Genomic DNA, 17,412 nt, shown 5'->3' with positions numbered 1-17,412 from the left:
AGCGCTGGGCTGCGGGCCCCCGGCGGGGTTTTAAACGCGAGCGCGGCGCATGCGCGTTGGTGGCGCGGCCCCGCGCGCCCGCCTCGCGCCCCCTCACGACGCCCGGCGGCCGTTGGGCGGCTCCTCAGGGCGGGGGGGGGGGCTCTGACACCTCACCCAGTTGCTGTGAGGGGAAAGACTTTTTTTTCCTTTAAAGAGGCATTTTTTTCCTTTAAAGAGTCATTTTTTTCCTTTAAAGAGACATTTTTTTCCTACAAACAGATATTTTTTTCCTATAAAGAGACGTTTTTTTCCTATACACGCAGCGTAGAGAAGGGTGCGGGTTTGAGGAGAGCTTTATTGGCCATAATAAATAAGGTTACAGCGGGTGGCTGTGGCATGAGGTGAGGGAATAGAGCCAGCGTGTCCTCACCGAGCAGCACAGCGTCCATCCTACCCTGCTCCTTCTTCACAGAGGCAAAACCAGCCCGGGTGTCACCGCCTCCTGTCCCACCGCCAGTGCTGGGGTGAGGAATAACCCCGGAATAGGGGCAGGGAGGGTTTGGGGGAGTGGTGTGGGGCAGGGGGGGTGGGGTGGGGGGGTGGCAGGGCCCTGTCACTGCGCCAGGGCCTGGACGATGTCCTTCACCAGCATGGTGCCGATCACCATCTTCTCGCTGTTGACGGTCAGCTGGGCCGCGGCTCCCTCGCGCCGCTCCAGGGTGACGAGCACCAGGCTGCCGCTGGTCACCGTCTTGGCCGCAAACCTGCCCGCCAGCAAACAGGGCGTCAGGGCGAGCTGAGCTCCTCTGTCACCCCCCCTTGTCCCTTGTCCCCTGTCCCCAGCCCCTGGGATGCTCCTGTAGGGACTGGGGAGGTGTCTGCCACCCGCAGCCACTGTCACAGTGGGTCCGGGGGCAGGTTCCTGCAGGCTCCTTGCCCTTATGGCGTGGCACAGTCCCCAGGGAGCTGAGGTGCCCCGGGGTGCCTGGTTACCTGTATTCATTGTCAGCTCCGCAGGGCACACGTCCCACGTTGGCAGCCGAGGTCACTTGCTGGACGATGGCGTGGTCGCTCCGGCATTTCTCAGGCAATGTCAGCTTCTCCGTGATCTCGCTCATGCCCGTGAGCTTCCCTGCAGCGGGCAGCAGAGCCCCTGCCTGTCTCCGGCCACGCACCCAACCCCGCGCCCACCGCTGACACCAGTCGTATCCCCACCAGGTCCCATTTTGCTGTCCCCAAATTGAGCCCTGGCTCCTGTCCCCTCCTGTCCTGCCCCAGGCTGAGCTCTGTCCCAGGCCACCTTGTTTCTATGGTTTGTGTGTGGCCTCACATCCACATGCTGTCCTGCTTGCTCCTCTCCAGCTTGGCAGAGATGAATTTGGGAAAAAACCTTTCCTCCACGACCCTTTCTGGGCTTGTCCCTGTCACCGTGCCTGGTGACATCAGCCTGCAGCCACGTCCCTAGGGACGGGCTCCTCCAGGCAGCAGCGTTGTGGGGTGATGGTACCAGGTACCACAGTGCCCTGAGCACACCCCAGCCATCTTCAGCTCACCACAGACCCCGTCTGCTCCGGGAGCGTGGCGACAGAAGGCCAGGGTGTCCCCGTCACTTGCCACAGAGTGACATGAGGGTCCTGTGCTGGGCAGGGGTTTGGGGACCCCGTGCAGCCCTGCGGCACTGTGGGGCAGGACGGGACGTGGAGGTGTCCCATCGCCCCCACGCCCCATTGGGGCACCCCGGTGCCCAGAAGGGAATGAGGGGAGCTACTCTAGGGCCAGCCGGGCTGCCACTTACCCTTGCCCTGCCACGTGAGGTGCTCTGCGCCACGGCATGGGTGGCAGGGGGACAAAGCATGCAGTGAGTGCCACTGTGGGGACAGTGGGTGCCCCCCCGCCCCGACCCCTGCCCTCACTCACCCTGCTCCTTCCTGAACTCGTTCTCGCTCATGAAGACGGGGGCCATCAGCTCCCCCACCGGCGGCTGGATGGAGACGTAGAAGTGACGCGTGTGGGTGCTGGGGACACAGGCAGGTCAGAGGGGATGCGCTTGAGGACACCCCCACCTCCCCCTGCCTCAGGCAGAGGGACAGCTGGAGGGAAACTGAGGCAAAAAATGGCTCAGGAATAGGGAACCCATCGGGCTGGACCTGGGACTGCTGCCACCTCCTTGTCCCCTGGTGCCTGTCTCACTGTCCCCTGGAGCACCCCATGTCCATCCCAGTGTCCCCCCTCCCCTGGGGTGCATCCTGGTGTCCCCATCCCCTGCAGAAACCCTGTACCTGTCCCCTGGAGCTCCCCATACCCTGTCCTGTTGTCCCTTGTCCCCTGGGGTACCCCATGCCCTGCGCTGCTGTCCCTTGTCCCCCAGTGCCCACCCAACTCTCCCCAGTGCCCTGGAGGACCCCATGCCCTACCCTTCTGTCCCCCAGCGCCTCATCCTGCTGCCCTTTGTCCCCTGCTGTTCCATGTCCCATGGAGGGACATCGGTGCCCATCCCTGGGACCCCCACCCTGTCCCCTCCCTCCTGGCGCTGGGCACTCACCACAGCTGGAAGTTGGCCGCCTGCGTGGAGTCGCAGAAGTCGATGCCCATCACCACGCTGGTCGTGTCCCCGGGTGCCAGGCACTCTGAAAGCACCCGGCTGTCACCATGTCCCACCTCCCCTCCTCAGGCTGTCCCCCCCATCCCTCCCGAACACCAGTACCAGGCCGTACCGATCTCGGGGAACTCCTGGATCCGCATGCCCGAGAGCGGCTTGGGCTCGCTGACCCGCAGGCTCTTCACCTCGGCGTCGGTGTTGTTGGAGATGTGGATCTGGACGGCCACCATGTGGGGGTCCCCCGGGAAGGGCCGGCGGCTGAAGCAGTACTCAACCGAGAGCCCCTCGCCCGCCATGCGGTGCAGCAGCTCGTAGGTCCTCACCGCACCGAACGCCGGGCTCATCAGCTGCCGGGGACCGAGGGACGATGTGGGACACCGAGCACACCCCGTTGGGTGTTGGGGCCCCAGAAGGGGATGTGAGGGACACTTACGGCGGGGGCCAGGGAGGTGTCGGTGAGCGTGAGGCCCTCCAGGTCGGTCACCAGGCTGGTGGAGACGATGCTGGTGGAGGGGACAGGCTGAGGAGGTGGGGGAGTGACTGCGGGGAGAGGAAAGGGTTAACAGAGCTCCGATGAGCCACAGCCCCATGGGGACACTGCATGGGGACAGCCTCAGTGCCATAGCCCCTTGGGGACACCACATGGGGACACCACATTGGGACAGCCTCAGTGGAGTAACCCCATGGGGACACCACATGGGGACACCACATGGGGACAGCCTCAGTGCTATAGCCCCCTGGGGACAGCCGCATGGGGACACCACATGGGGACAGCCTCTGTGGTGTAACCCCATGGGGACACCACATGGGGACAGCCTCAGTGCTATAGCTCCTTTGGGACAGCCCCATGGGGACACCACATGGGGACAGCCTCTGTGGTGTAACCCCATGGGGACACCACATGGGGACAGCCATGTGGGGACAGCCCTAGTGGCACAGTTGCAGGGAGGAAGCCCCTCAGATGCCACCCACAGGGACAGGCACGTGGGGACAATCCCATGGGGACAGCCCTGGTGGCTCAGCCATCTGCTCCACAGCCATCCTCATGGGACAGGGGCCATCCAACCCCCAAGTCCCCACCCCTGTTCCTGCTCACCCAAAGACTCCACACAACCTTGCAGCTCCCCACCCCAGGTGTCCGTGCCTCAGTTTCCCCAAAGCCACCACTGTGACCATCCCATGTCCCCTGCAGCCACTCACAGTCATCCAGGTCGAGCAGGGAGATCTCCTTGGGGCCGGCCCTGCTGCTGGGGGGCTGCAAAGGGGCAGAGAGATGGGGAGGGGTGAGCAGGGGGTTTGGGGTCCCCCTGGCCTCCCTCCCATCCCGGTCCTCACCGCCTTCCTCCGCTTGGCCTCCACCACAGCCGGTGCCTCAGTGCCAGAGTCTGACCCTGAAGAGCTGCTCTCGGAGGCGCTGGCCTCCTCTGACGAGGTCTCTGCACGGCCCTTCCTCCCCTGAGGTCCTGCTGCCTTCTTGGCCTTCTTCCCCTCAGTCTCCTCCTCCTCCTCGCTGGGGCTGCAGGGAGAGGAGGCTTTAGGGGAGGCCAGGACACCAGCTCAGCCGGGGGGGACGCAGCCTCCTTGGGGTACCTGCCCGCACTCCCCGCGGAGGAGGCCTTCTGGGGGCCTCCCTTCTCCTTCCTCTTCTTCCTCTTCTCCTCCTCCTCCTCTTTGTCCTCTGACTCCCCGCTGCCTTCCTCCTCATCCTCCTCATCCTCCTCCTCGCTGCTGGAGCTGGAGCTGCCGGAGCTGCTGCTGCTGCCGCTCTCCTCGCTGACGGACTCGGGCTCTGCAAGGAGCACAACTCAACCGTGCTGCTGTGTCCCTCCACGTCTCCACCATTCCTCGCTGTGTCCCACCACATCCCTCTGCTGTGTCCCATGTCCCCACAGCTGCCCATGGTGCCTTACAGCGCCCCCACATCTCCCCTCACATCCCTGCTTCCCCCTGCCAGATCCCTCCACGTCCCCCATCCCCACCGCAATGGGATGTCCTCATCATGGTGTCCCCTGCCTGCTCCCCCACCGTGGTGGCACCACCAGGTCCTCACCACTGTCTGCAGACTCGGTGGGCCCTGACTCGCCCTCTGAGTCAGAGTAGAAAGGTTTCTCCACCTTCTCCTTCCTCTTCTCCCGGCTGGTGCACTTGGTCCACTCGGGAACCTGCAGGCACAGGGCTTGTCAGGGTTGTCACCCATGGGGGAGATCCCAAACCACTGCCTTTACCCTGCTCCTGCCCCCAGGCAGTTGTATGGTCACCAGAGGGGGGACGTGGGGCAGCTGAGCAGCACCTGGGCCCCTTCTGGGGCTCTCCCAGGACCGCAGTGACCTCCCCATCATAGTCCCTCATGCAGCCCAGGTTGCCCACCCACCTCCACGTTCCTCACGGAGGGGTCGGGGGCTTCATCTGGCCAGTCCGGCAGCTCCTGGTACCCAACAGCCTTGGCGTTGAGCAGGTGGGACAGGGAGCCCAGCTGGAAATGGTCCCGATCTATGGCAGGACGAGAGGTGGTGGCAGCTCAGGGCCAGCTGTGCAGCACCAGGGTGACATCTTGCCCCGTGTCCCCATGCCCTGCAAGCAGGGTGGGTACCTTTGAAGGAGGACTCCAGGATGGGAGCGGGTTTTTGGGCCAGGAAGAGCTTCTTGGCATATTTGTTGAGGGCCCCGCTCTTCTCGGTGGGCACAATGAGCTGGCGGATGAAGCGAGCCCGGTCGCGGATGTCGTAATTCTGGTCGTACTTGGCCAAGTTGAGCACGTACTGGGTCAGCAGCTTGCTCTGCACCAAGGGGCACGCTCAGGGCCGGCCTCTTCCTCCCCCTGGGGAAACTGAGGCAGGCCATGGGACCGTGTCCCCAGGAACATGCCCCCAGGTACCTGCTTGGAGTTGGTCAGGTAGAGCTTGGCCGCCAGGTTGATGACCTGCAGCTTGACGATGTCCTCCTCGTTGGTGAAGGACTTGGCCATCTTGCGCAGCACGTCGGGTGCAATCTTGGGCACGTGCTCGCAGTACTCGCCAATCAGCCACAGGATGCTGGCCCGTGCCATCGGCACCTGCAAAACACCCTCAGGAATGTGGCTTTGCTGTCACCCCCTCTGGTCCTAGGTGCCGTGCAATGCCCCAACCCACCTGGATGTTATCGGTGAGCTTGGCCATGTGCTTGATGATCTCGCTGTGCTGAGCCGGCTGCATCTGCAGCAGCTTCTTGATGACCACCACGGATTCGGCCACCACCAGCTCTGTGAGCAGAGACCCGGCCTCAGCGGGGTCCTCCCTGAGGGATATGGAGCCCTCGTCTCACCCCCGCCATGAGTGCTCACCGTCCCGGTTGGAGAGGAGCTGGACCAGGCCGTTGAGGCAGGTGTCCCGCACCTTCCCGATGTTGGTGGCACAGCGCCCGATGGCTTGGATGGTGGCTGCCACGAAGTCCTTGTCCATGCTGCGGATGTAGGTCTGTGCGGGCACAGCACGTCACCCCTGTGCCAGCACCGGGTGTCCCCCGCATGTGGTGGCCACACATCAGGGCTTTTTGGAGCCATCCATGGGGTTAGCACATCAGTCCTCTTTCCTCCTAGTGGGATTCTCCTCCATTGCCCCCCCATCTCCCCCAAGAAGGTTTTGCACCCAGAGTTGCACCCTCGGTCTGCCTGGGGTCTCAGCATACCTGAAACTCACGCAGGATGGTGGAGATGTTGGTCTCGTTGGCCAGGTTGGTGAGGACCTCCAGCTGCAGGAAGGAGAGAAAGACTGTCAGCTTGAGACATGTCCCAGGGACACCAGATTCACAGTGTCCTCCTGTCCCCAGAACATGGAAGATGGCTGCTCCATGGGGAAGAGCTCCACGGAGCCCCACAGCCACCAGTGATGTGTCCTGCCAGGTGTTTCCAGCTCACCTTGAGGATCTTGATCTGTGTGGGGTCCGTGGAACGGATGTAGAAACTCTTCAGATAGGGCTCAAACATCCCCTGTGCGGAGAGCCAGCGGTATCAGTGACACTGATGTTCCCACCATGCCAAGGCCACCCATGGGCAGGTGGCCCTGGTGATCAGCTGCCAGCCAGCCCTCATTCCACTCCTGAGTTAACAGGGCTGACTCCTCCCATACCAGGGCCAAAACTCACCCGCCTTTTGATGGACATGGTGGCCACGTTCTGCAGCACAACATACTGGACCTCGCTGTGGGGACACAGAGGGGGCTGCCATCAGTGGGGCAGGCCAGACCTCCCTCCCAGCATGTCCCCATGAAGACGGAGCAGGACCCACCACCACGGTGATGCCATCGTGATGCTCCCACCCTTTGTCTGGGTTGGGAAGTTTTAGGAGTTTTCCCCAGGGTCTTGGGGCTCCCCATGGGTCCCACTGGCCATGCTCTGTGGGGTGGGAGACCACCAAAACCCAGGTGCCACAGACCTGTGACTCCGCAGGAGCCGCACCAGCGCCTTGGCGATGACACCAACCTCTGCCTTGGGTGCCAGGTGGAAGTAGAGCTGTGCCACAGCCATCACCACCTGTGGGGAGACACCTGCCTGTCACACAGTGGTCATGGGGACATCCCAGGGGACAGCTGTGCCCCCCAGTGTCCCACCCAGCAACACCCAGAGGAAACCCAGCCCTTGGTAATTCTACCACCGCAGGTTCCTTCAAAACTTTCCCAACACCCTGGTGGCTTCTTGACTGGTGGGGACATCATGAGCCCAGGCTGGACACTACTGGTGGCCTTGGGGACAGGGCGGGGGCTCACCGCAGCGTTGCGGCTCTGCAGCAGGGGCTTGGTGTTGCGCAGGAGCAGGCGGTGGTCAGGGTCCATGACATAGGGCTTGCGCTTGGCCAACGAGGCTGCCTCCGCCTTGGCATCCTTGGTGTCCTCTTCCTCAGAGCCATAGAAAGCCTTCTCGGCGCTCTCCTCCAGCAGGGACTCCTGCCAGCAGCACTCACCTTCACCCCACCACTCCACCCCAACCACAGTGGCAGAGCAACAGGATGCACCGCGATCTTGGAGCATCCCTGGTACCAAGGTGGCCGGGGGCACCCCAAGGTGTCCAGGGCACCCTGAAGCTCCCAAACTCACGTTCTGGTTGGGGCTGAGGAACTGTGTGCGGGCGTAGCGGGTCAGCATGTTGATGATCACCACTTGGCCCCATTCCTCCACGTCGATGAGCAGGTTGCAGAGCTTGCGGTAGTTCTTGTGGATGAGGTCGATGCGCTCGGGGCAGACCTCCTCAAATGCCATCACCACGCTGCCGGCCACCAGCTGCAGAGGGAAAGCTCGGGGTGGCTCACTGGGGTGGTGGCATCTCCAGAGGGATGCTGGTTTGGTGGGGATGGTGACATCCCCATGAGGGATGGCTTGGTGGGGACATTGGCACCCCCACATTTTGGGGGAGGGAAGACATGGCACCCTGCTCACCGTGGTCTTGTCCGCCAGCAGCTTCTCAATGACTTCGATGAGCTGGTCCTTCTGGTCCGAGTCGAGGCTGTGAGGGAAGAGTGGGATTGGTGCGGGTGGGAATACATCCAGCCCCCCAACTCCTCCACCCCTGCTGGCACCAAGTAGCTGGGACCTCCCCCACCAGGTTCTGCATTCCCAAAATTTAGCAACAGAAAGACGCACAAAGCCTTCAATGAGTTCTCCCTGCTCTCAGCAGCCATCTGGCATCCCCCCGTTACCTGTAGAGCTTGGGGATGGCATGGGCTGCCGTCTTACGCACGTATGGGGACATGTCTGATGCGGCCTCCTTGATGGCCAGCATCATGATGGGTACGATGATGGGTACGCGGATGCTGGAGAGGACACGCAGCGCACTGGCGCGGATCAGCTGGTTGGGGTCCTGCAGGGGCATAGGCATTGCTGCAGCGAGCTGGGACAGCCTCGCAGCCTCCTCTTTTTCCCCCCAAAGCATCTAGGATGCCCACCTTGAGTCCTCGCTGGAAGGTGGAGATGGAGAGCAGGGCCAGATCCTGCTGCTCCTCTGCATAGCGCACCAGGTACACGTACACCAACTTCTTCACCTGCGGGGTGGAGTTGGCCAAGGTGGCAGGGACCCCCAAACACCCCCAAAACCCTCCTAAACAGGGAGCATCCCAAGTCCCAGGGTCCCCCATGGGTGCAACCTCACCTCAATATTCTTGCAGGCGACATTCTTCACCACGGCTGGGAAGAGGTCAGAAGCATTTTTCCCCCGGGCGATCATCTAGGGAATGAAGGAGCAGTGTGACATGGGGTGGCTGGCACAGCATGGCACAGCACAGCACGGCACGGCATGCAGCAGCTCACCGCCACGATCCTCTTCATGGCCTCCAGCTTGAGAGAGTCCTTGTTGCTGTCCAGCATCTCCTTGAGGTCATCATGCCTGCACCGTACCAGGATGGAAAGTCCCATAGGCTGTTTTTAGCCATTTTTATTCCTTTTTTTTTTGGCCCTATCCAGTGGGAGAGATGCCCGCACCGTGCCAGCAACCTGACCCTCCAGTACTGTGCAATATTGATGGGGCAGGAGTTGGGTTACAGCCGTATGAAAAAGGAACCGAAGGGACTGGCATGGCACTGGCCACCAGCTCTGTCCCCATCCTGGCCACCAGCTGGACATTCCTTGTCCCCTCCTGGGCATGATGGTGCAGATGTGCTAGTGCACCCTAAGAAGGAGTGCCCTGGAATGGTCAAATCCAGCACTTTTGTCACCTTTGTCACCTCTTATAAGGCTGTTTGCCATCTATGTCCCTTTTATAAGGCACATCTGTCCCTACCAAACCGGAGGGGGGGCTGCAAGTCTGCATCCACCCACAACAGCCCCATCATCATCAAGGGACAGCAATTTTCCCCAAAGAGCACAGATTTGCACCAAACCAGCCCCAGCATTTCATGACACCCTTATGGGGCATGCTGCACCCCAAAGCCCCCTGGAACCATGCTCAGCCCCAGCCACTGCTGCCACCATCCCTGGGGGGCTCCCTGGGGGAGTCTTACCGCGGTGGCTGCTCGGTGCTGGTGGCCACCTCGTCCTTGGGGACAGCCAGTGGCCGCAGCTCGTCGGCGCGCAGGGCGCTGTAGCAGGTGGGTGGCCCGGCCTCCGTGGCCAGCACTGGGCTGGTCACCTCCTCGGCCGCGTCACCGCCTGCCACTGTTTTTGGCCGCAGCAGCTTCTGCACGGGTGGCAGTGAGAGCATCGCTGCGGCCAGGGGTGGCACTGGGGACAGCAGGGACAGTGGCAGGGCTGTGGCCCCGCTCCTCCTCCTGAAACCTGATGCTCGGCTGGGTTGGGTTGCAGAGTCAACTCAAGAAGGCCACCATGGGGTCTCGCGGTCCCAAGTGCCTCCTGCCCCACAGCTAGTGGGACATGGCAGGGACATGCTTCCCTGGGGACTTCTAGTGGCTCAGCTGCAGGTGGGGACATCCCCAAGGGGATGGGACAGATGTGGGTGTCCCAAATGGGTGATGGGGGGGCACCTGGGGGGCTCACAGGGACAGTGACAGATCCAGCATGGTCAGTGCTGGGCTAGGGGACATTGCCAGGGGCTCAGAGTGGGGGACAGTGACGGAGTGGGGGACACTGCTGGAGTGGGGGGAAAGTGACAAAGTGGGGGACATTGCCAGCGGATGAGGAGGGGGGGTGGTGACAGCGTGGGGGATGCTGCAGGGGTTTGGGGTAAGGGACACTACCAGGCTGCAGGTCACTGCTGGGGGGGCGGGGGGAGCAGGGGGACAGGGACAGAGTGGGGGATGCTGCAGGGGCTGGGGAGGGGGACACAAGGAGCCCCACTTTCCCCTTTTACACTGCCTCCTCCCCGTTCCCCCCCACCCCTGCTGTTCTGCATCCCCGTGCCCCCCCAGCAGCTGCCAGCCGCAGGTGACATCCACCACCCCTGCGCACCCCATGCCCCCCCATGGGTGGGGGGCACGGGGACCTGCAGCCCCCAGTGCCGCAGCAGATCTCAGATCTCTCCCCCCTCCCTCTCCCCCATCCCTGCTCCAAAACCCATCTTTTTCCCCTCAAACCGCCGCCGCATCCCGGTGGCCTTTGCAAAAAGCGATGCGTCCCCATCCTTATCCAAAGCCGCGTCTCCATCCCAAGGCGGGGGGCACCACCAGCCCGCTGCCATTGTCCCCAGGGTGTCCCCGCGTCCACCCGCCCCCCCCCATCCCCACCTCTTGTAGTCGGAGGCGAAGATGCCGCCGCTGGCAGGGTCGTGGCCGTACTCGGGCTCCCCCAGGCTGGAGGAGCCCCCCTTCTCCTCGCCGTAGGCCGGGCTGGCCGCCATGGCGGTGCTGGCGCAGGCTGGGATGCGCAGGCCGGGGACGCCGGCACTGATGTCAGCGTCGTGCGGGGACGGCCACCGCCACCGCTTAAAGGCACCGGGGAGAGCGGGTACCCACGGCACCCACCCTACCCACAGCACCCACCCTACCCACGGCACCCGCGGCACCCTGGGGGATGCTTGGCGTAGCGGGGGCCGTGTGGTTCTGGGGGATGCTCCCACATGGCTCCCCCCCCTCCCCAAATATAATAAAAAGATGGATTTGCTCCCCCAAAATGAGGTGGTCCCCAGTCCTGCAGTTTAAAAGTGGCCATCGCTTGGGATCTTGTTATTTGGGACACTTGTTACTATCTGAGATATCATTATTTGGGATATCATTATTTGGGATATTATTATCAGGACGTTTTTATTATTATTCAGAATATTATTATTATCATCGCTGTGATTTTCATCATCATCATCACTATCACTATTATTATTATCACTTACTATTATTACTATCACTTACTATTATTATTTACTATTATTATCATCATTGTCTACTATTATCATAATTTATTACTACTACTATTATTACTACCATTGTTATTTTTATTATTTACAGATAAGTAACACTATTCAGAGATAAGCCTCATTGCTATTAACAAATAATCAGTATTTTCAGAGCATTCAGGATATCATCATTATTTGAAGATAATTCAGAAATTCTATTCTTTTTCCACATTTTAACATTTTTTATTTCATATTTTCATTAAGACAGAAATAGCGACTTTCATCTGGGCAGTTACTTCACCCAATCACTCAGGATATGAAGCAGCAAATATGAGCACACTAGGTGGAAATAATTAATAAAGCAGCTGATTAATGTTTCTTTCCCGCGCAGAGGGTGCTGAGTGGTGTCTTTGAAATGATCCAGCGCAAAAAAAAATAGAAAGGAGCACCCCCGAAAAGTCATGATTTGCAGGAAGCAGATGCGTGGAAAGGCAAAGCGTGGGGATGAAGGGACATGGCTGCCCTGGACATGGAGGGGAACGGGCCGCTGGCCGCCCCCTCACACCTTCTGCTTGCTCCCCTGGAAAACGAGCGGCCTGGTGACCACCACCCTCCTTGGAGACCCCAGTAACTCCTTGGGGGCCCACCCTCCTGGGGACCCAGGCAATATAAGGAGGACAAAAAAAACATTAGAAAGCGTCCAAAGGAGAGCAGCAAAGATGGTGAGGCTCTGGGGGCAAGCTGCTTGAGGAATGGCTGAGGGCCAAGAGCAGAGCAGGCTGAGGGGAGGCCTCATGGCAGCCTGCAGCTCCCTCACAAAGGGAGCAGAGGGGCACGTGCTAAGCTCTGCTCTCTGGGGACAGTGACAGGACCCGAGGGAACGGCATGGAGCTGGCACGGGGGAGGGTCAGGCTGGGTGTCAGGAAAAGGTTCTTCACAGAGAGGGTGGTCACATGGAACAGGATCTCTCAACGTCACTGCACAGAACCTGCCAGAGATCAGGAAGCATTTAGAAATGCAGTTTCACTTTTAGATTGTCCTATGTGGAGCCAGGAGTTAGACTCAGTGGTCCTTGCGGGTCACTTCCAACCTGGGATATTCTATGATTCTGTGACGTTCCTATGGACCAGGAGCCTCTTGGGCTCTGGTCCCCAAATCTCCTTGGGGACCCCAGCCCTCCTTACGAACCGCATCCCTCCTTATGGACTCCAGCCCTCCTTGGAGACCCAGCCCTGGAGGGAGCAGTGACACTCATGCAAATACTCACTTCACTGCCATGGCTGTCATTCTTCTTGATTTTAACCTGCAGGAAAAAGAAGTCCGTTTGTCTGGGGACTCGTCTGGTCCACTGCACATGCACTGTCCTGTCTCCATACTCACCGCCTCTGAATAGAAATCCAACAAGTCCAGCAGGTAGAGTGCGAAGTGGATGCAGTTGTTTCCTGTGAGACTGTACTGGGCTGTGCTGTTCATCACCTCCTGGACTTTTTTCTGGAAAGCATCAAGGTCAACCCCACCCTTTTTCCTGTAAATCCAGTGTTTCCCCCTCCTCTTTAACATAGCACGGAGGCCTTCCTTGCTGATTTCTCCTCCACTTTCATGATCGCCTGTGTCTGGAAAGGAAAGAACTGGCCATTACCATGTGCCTTCACTGGCCACTGCCGTGACCTGAATAGAAGATGGGGAGCATGAGCTCACTCTGGAAGTGGATGATCTCCTCATCCCCACAGTAGACGGCAGCATGCTTGAAGATTCCTGGTAGAAGTGTAGATTTATTCTGTAAGGGGAAGAGCAGGACATCCCCAGGCTGCAGTTTGCTCTCCACTGGCAGCTTTTCAAAATTTGTTGTGAACAGAGGCATATGAATCTCGAACAGGAACATGGCAGCCTCACTCGCTCTACTGGAAGAATGCTTAGGAGAGAAAGGGAAGATGCAGCTTCAACATGGGGCAGAAGTGGTCCCCATTGCCCCAAAACACTGCCAGTGCAGGTCTTGTTGTGTACCCTGCCCCAGGACAGCACATCCCCTGCAGAAGCACTAGGAGGAAAGGTGAGAAATCCCAAATCATTCTACTCACGGCACTGTACGACATCCTCAGGCCCACGTTGAGGGTGAAGAATGGCTACCCTGCACCAGGCTGTCCTGCTGTGGTTCTCTGTGTGCTCAGGGATGGTCCCCAACCTGCACTTTACCCTTGCAAGCACTGATTGCAGGGCTGGTTTTCAGCACACCTGATCAATCCTGCCCCTGTCCTGATGCCCTTTGGTACCTGCAGCTCCTAAAATGGAAACAGATGGGCCAAAGGCTGTTGTCACCTCCCACCCTGAGGTGGCACAGGGCTGCTCCTTTCTGCTGATTCCTCCTTCTCAAGCCACAAGGACATTTTCTCCTCCCTCGGGAACCCTTTCATGGGCATGAAGCAGCCCAGGAGCTCTCCCACGGGTGTGGGAGCTGACCAAGTCCCCAGAAGAAAGCCCACAGAGACCTGGAGCACCTGTTGTGGTTTTGGCTGGACATCCTGGGGCTCAGACTGAGCTCAAGCCAGTGGGACTGTCACCTGTGGATGAGTCCATATGGCAGCACGCATACCCTGAAGTGCCTGTGACCACACAAAAAAATCCACACGAGGACAGGTAGACCTTGAAGCATCTGCAGCCATGGATTAGTCCATGACACAGCAAGTAGACCTCTAAGGGACTGTGGCCAAAGGAAAATCCCAGGCTGGAGCAGGGACAAGGGTTGGAGTTAATTGCAACCCTACAGCCTGGTCCAAAAGAGCAAGGGGTGAGGACTGCAATAGAAATGCCTTTAAATTGTTGTAACCCATGATCTGAGTTGCATACTATAGGAATTCCTGTATCAGCACTATAGGACTGAGGTGGATGGGCCTCACAAGAAGTAGTGCAAGAACAGCAGTGACCTGACCTGAGATGGCGTTGGCATCCAATAGCTCCATGCAACACACTGCCCCTCCTGCCCCGAGTGACTGTCATAACAGATAGAAGCTAATCATGGACTAAAAGAACTCAACAGACATTTTATGGACATTTGGCAGGTGTGGTCCATAGACTAAGGCAATTATCTTTGTGTATTAATCAAAGGGTGGTGGCTAATGTGAATGTCTTAGAAAACGTGGGACCTGAGCATGGTGTGAGTGGTACGGAATAAAGAGTGGATATTTTCATGGTTTCAGCTGGGAGACAGTTAATTTTCTTTGTAGAGGCTGGTGTGATGCTGTGTTTGGGATTTTTGATGAAAATAGTGGTAGAAACACACTGGTATTTCGGTTGCTGCAGAGCAGTGCACACAGAGCTGAGGACTTTTCTGCTTCTTCTGCTGCTCTGAGTGAGGAGGCGGGGGGTGCACAAGGAGCTGGGGGGATTGGGAACAACCCATGCCAACGGGGCTCCTCTGCCCTCTCTCCTCCAGGTAGGAGGCAGCGACCTGAGGGACAAAGGTGAGTTTATCGCAGGGGACACCAGGAAGCAGCCACTTTTTTCTTGGAAGGCAGGAAGGGGGGGGTGGCGTTGGGCTTCTGAGAAGAGAAAGCAGAAGTGGAAAAGCCCAATGCTGGTGCTGGGCATCTCCCGCTGGGGCAGGCGGTGGCCAAGGGGCTTAAAGCCAGCATTTGTCCCCGTAACAGACAAGTTGCTGTGGTGTCCTCATGCTGCAGTGCTGCAGGGTTTCACATGCAACCTTTTATTGAAAAGCTGTGGGCACATGCCAGCACCCACATCCACACCCTGTGCCCATCCTGCACCCCACATCCACACCCCGCATCCCATACCCCACACCCTCCAGCCTTTATCCCACATCCTGCCAGTGACCCAGGAAGGATGCTCCAGCCCTGTGTGCTTCCCAGGTCACATCACCAGCTTCTTCACTGTAGCTCTGGGGACATCTAGGAGAGAAGACAGCTCCAGTGACGCTCAGCCAGGGTGGGTATTGCGGTCCCCTAGGCTTGGGGATAATGGCACCCACCATGTCCCCAGCGAGCTGGCCCAGCCCCAGCAGGGCAAGAGCGAAGTGGACACAGTTGCAGGTGACAGCATCGTACTCCAGCACCATGTCCATGGCTGCCTGGGCCCGCTGCTGCAGGGTGGCCGCATCCAGCCCCTGCTTCATCCGCAGCACCTTGGCAGGGCCCCGTGTCCGCAGGAGGTGGCTCTTACTGTGCTTGGCCACGATCCCTGTTGGGGACGTTCCTGAGGTGCCTGTGGAGTGGAGGTGATGTCCCCCAAGGAGGTTGGCTCCCCAAACAGGGTTGATGTCCCCAAGGAGGCTTGGGGTCCTCAAAAAGGGTTGAGGTGCCCAAGGAGGGTTGGGGTCATTGAAGTGGTGAAGTGGATTGAGGTCACCAGGAGGGTTTGGGCTCCAAATAAGGTTGAGGTGCCCAAGGAGGGTTGGGTCCCCAGGAGGGCTGTTGTCAATAGGGAGGGTTGGGGTTGTCAAAGAGGGATGGAGACACCAAGAGCATTAGGGTGCCCAGGTGGGGTTAGGGTCCCCAAGGAGGACTGGAGACACCAGGAGGGTTGGGTCCCTAAGGAAGGTTGAGGTCACTAAATAGGGTTGAGGTCCCCGAGGAGGGTTGGGGTCACCAAGGAGGAGATGCTATGCCCCATGTCTCTTGTGCAGGGATGCTCCCCACGCCACTCACCTTCCAGGTGGATGATCTCCCCATTGCCACAATAGACACCAGCATGGGCACCCCACCAGCCAGGGCCACCCGAGGCCAGTGGGAAGAGGAAGAGGTCCCCAGGCTGAGGCTCCGCCACCCCGTTGGGTACAACATCAAAGTGTTGACCGAGCAGCCCCTCACAGAGGAAGAATGCCGCCGTGCTCGCAACTCCTGCCACTGCCTGGGGACACCACCATGTGTCACCTCCAGCCAGGTGCTGTGGGTGCAGCACTGACCCACCGGCTTGTCCCCATCCCACAGTGGTTTTGGGTCTCCATGGACCAGGAAAGGGGCTTTGGAAGTCATCTGCAGCTAGCACAAGTGGACTAGGTCCAGAGCACCCGTGGGTGCCGAGTAAAAGCCAGGTTTGCCCTGTTATGTGATGGGATGGGTAGTGTAGGACGTGGAGGGGATGCTGGCACTTACCTGCTTGGAGCTGCTCACCTGGAAGGACAAATACTCACGGTCACCCCGGTGGCACTGGGACCCAACCTGCCCCAGACCCAGACAAATTTGGGGCAGCGTCACCAAGGTACGTCCCTTGATGTCACCCCCCCACCTGAATGGTGCCACCCAAACCTGCCGCACCCAGGAGCTCAGCCAGTGCCAGGGCTGGAGGAACGGGGGGACCTTGTCCTGCAGGGTCTGCAGCATGGAGCTCACCTGGGGGGAGAGAGTGGGACTAGAGCCACCCTGGTGTCACCAGATGGGTGGCACCCATCTCTTGTGGCACCCAGCTCACCCTCAGCACCCTCCCCATGCACCCACATCCCTTTGCCCCCAAACTCAGCACAGACGGTGCAGGCTGTCAGGACCCCAGGGTGACACCATGGGGACAGGGTGTGGTGGCCTCCTTGGTGGCTCCCCAGCTACCTGTGCCAGGAGGTTCATCTGCAAGGACAGACATGGTGGGGGCCATGGTGACGTGCCAGCCCCTGCTTGGGGACTGTGGTGTCCCCAGGTCCTCGGTGGTGCCACGTCACTGAGCACCGAGCCCTGGCCTCGGGCACCGTGCCATCACTGGGGACGTGGCTTCACCTGCGCCCCCCTTACCTTGGGGTCTCCTCTGATGTCCCCTGGTTCTGCTGCAGTCCCCAAGCTTCAGGACCCCGACTCGCTGGCAGTGCCCGCGCCCAGGAATGTGCCCAGACTGTCCCGACCGGCCCCACCACTGCCACCGAGCCCGCCCCATCCCAGTGACACGGGGCCCTCCCAGGGGGACGGTCCCCACCTGGTGGGACATTTCCTCAACAAACAACTTGGGTGACTGTGAGGTTTTCACAAGACGCCCTCGATGGACTTGAGCCCATGGCCACCGGGGTGGTGCTGCCACCTCCTTATGGCCACCAGAATGTCCCCAGGGGAGACACTTGCCCCTGGGGCTGGGTTTCATGGCCGGGTCAGCCCCGG

General features: G+C 59.7%; 2 protein-coding genes across 7 annotated transcripts; both read right to left on the bottom strand.

Moving 5' to 3' along the window:
* Positions 1–219: 219 nt before the first annotated feature.
* On the bottom strand, positions 220–10,834 carry AP3B2 (adaptor related protein complex 3 subunit beta 2; the record flags this gene model as incomplete). Of its 3 annotated transcripts, none has more annotated exons than XM_082769239.1 (27): positions 220–746; positions 976–1,114; positions 1,900–1,997; positions 2,525–2,609; positions 2,697–2,928; positions 3,015–3,121; positions 3,782–3,836; positions 3,917–4,097; positions 4,172–4,370; positions 4,632–4,743; positions 4,953–5,071; positions 5,172–5,358; positions 5,457–5,633; positions 5,710–5,819; positions 5,901–6,033; positions 6,245–6,307; positions 6,474–6,545; positions 6,701–6,755; positions 6,990–7,087; positions 7,321–7,497; positions 7,648–7,830; positions 7,987–8,053; positions 8,247–8,407; positions 8,493–8,588; positions 8,696–8,770; positions 8,854–8,929; positions 10,722–10,834. In XM_082769239.1, 27 exons carry the CDS (start codon positions 10,832–10,834, stop codon positions 596–598), a joined length of 3,321 nt encoding a protein of 1,106 aa, XP_082625365.1. In that variant the 3' UTR covers positions 220–595. The 3 variants fall into 3 exon arrangements, with proteins under 3 accessions (XP_082625365.1, XP_082625363.1, XP_082625364.1); XM_082769237.1 differs by lacking the exon at positions 10,722–10,834 and adding an exon at positions 9,543–9,742; XM_082769238.1 differs by lacking the exon at positions 10,722–10,834 and adding an exon at positions 9,543–9,742 and having other exon boundaries at positions 7,321–7,494.
* Positions 10,835–15,025: 4,191 nt separating this feature from the next.
* LOC309882115 (uncharacterized protein) lies at positions 15,026–17,116 on the bottom strand. 4 transcript variants are annotated; one of them, XM_082768814.1, is made up of 7 exons: positions 17,056–17,092; positions 16,876–16,893; positions 16,591–16,665; positions 16,429–16,446; positions 15,982–16,183; positions 15,306–15,538; positions 15,026–15,225 (listed from the first exon to the last, which is right to left on the bottom strand). In XM_082768814.1, the coding sequence occupies exons 2-7, from the start codon at positions 16,891–16,893 to the stop codon at positions 15,205–15,207; spliced, it is 567 nt and encodes a 188-aa protein (XP_082624940.1). In that variant the 5' UTR covers positions 17,056–17,092; the 3' UTR covers positions 15,026–15,204. The 4 variants fall into 4 exon arrangements, with proteins under 4 accessions (XP_082624940.1, XP_082624942.1, XP_082624941.1 ...); XM_082768816.1 differs by lacking the exon at positions 16,876–16,893 and having other exon boundaries at positions 17,056–17,116; XM_082768815.1 differs by lacking the exon at positions 16,876–16,893 and having other exon boundaries at positions 16,582–16,665; positions 17,056–17,101.
* Between the last annotated feature and the right edge of the window lie 296 nt (positions 17,117–17,412).

This window comes from Aythya marila, assembly GCF_965140915.1.
Source record: "Aythya marila genome assembly, chromosome: 11".
In the NCBI taxonomy this organism is placed as follows: Eukaryota; Metazoa; Chordata; class Aves; order Anseriformes; family Anatidae; genus Aythya; species Aythya marila.
Note: the sequence above shows the minus strand (reverse complement) of the source record. Positions and strands in the feature narration are given on the sequence as shown.

What these genes read in the sequence shown, in the direction of transcription:
- LOC309882115 (XM_082768813.1), bottom strand. Translation starts at nt 16,656, where the DNA reads ATGCTGCAGACCCTGCAGGACAAGGTCCCCCCGTTCCTCCAGCCCTGG. An exon ending in AGGTGAGCAGCTCCAAGCAG is followed by an intron (nt 16,184 to 16,428) that starts GTAAGTGCCAGC and finishes TGGTGTCCCCAG; the next exon opens with GCAGTGGCAGGAGTTGCGAG. An exon ending in GCCAGCTCGCTGGGGACATG is followed by an intron (nt 15,226 to 15,305) that starts GTGGGTGCCATT and finishes CTTCTCTCCTAG; the next exon opens with ATGTCCCCAGAGCTACAGTG.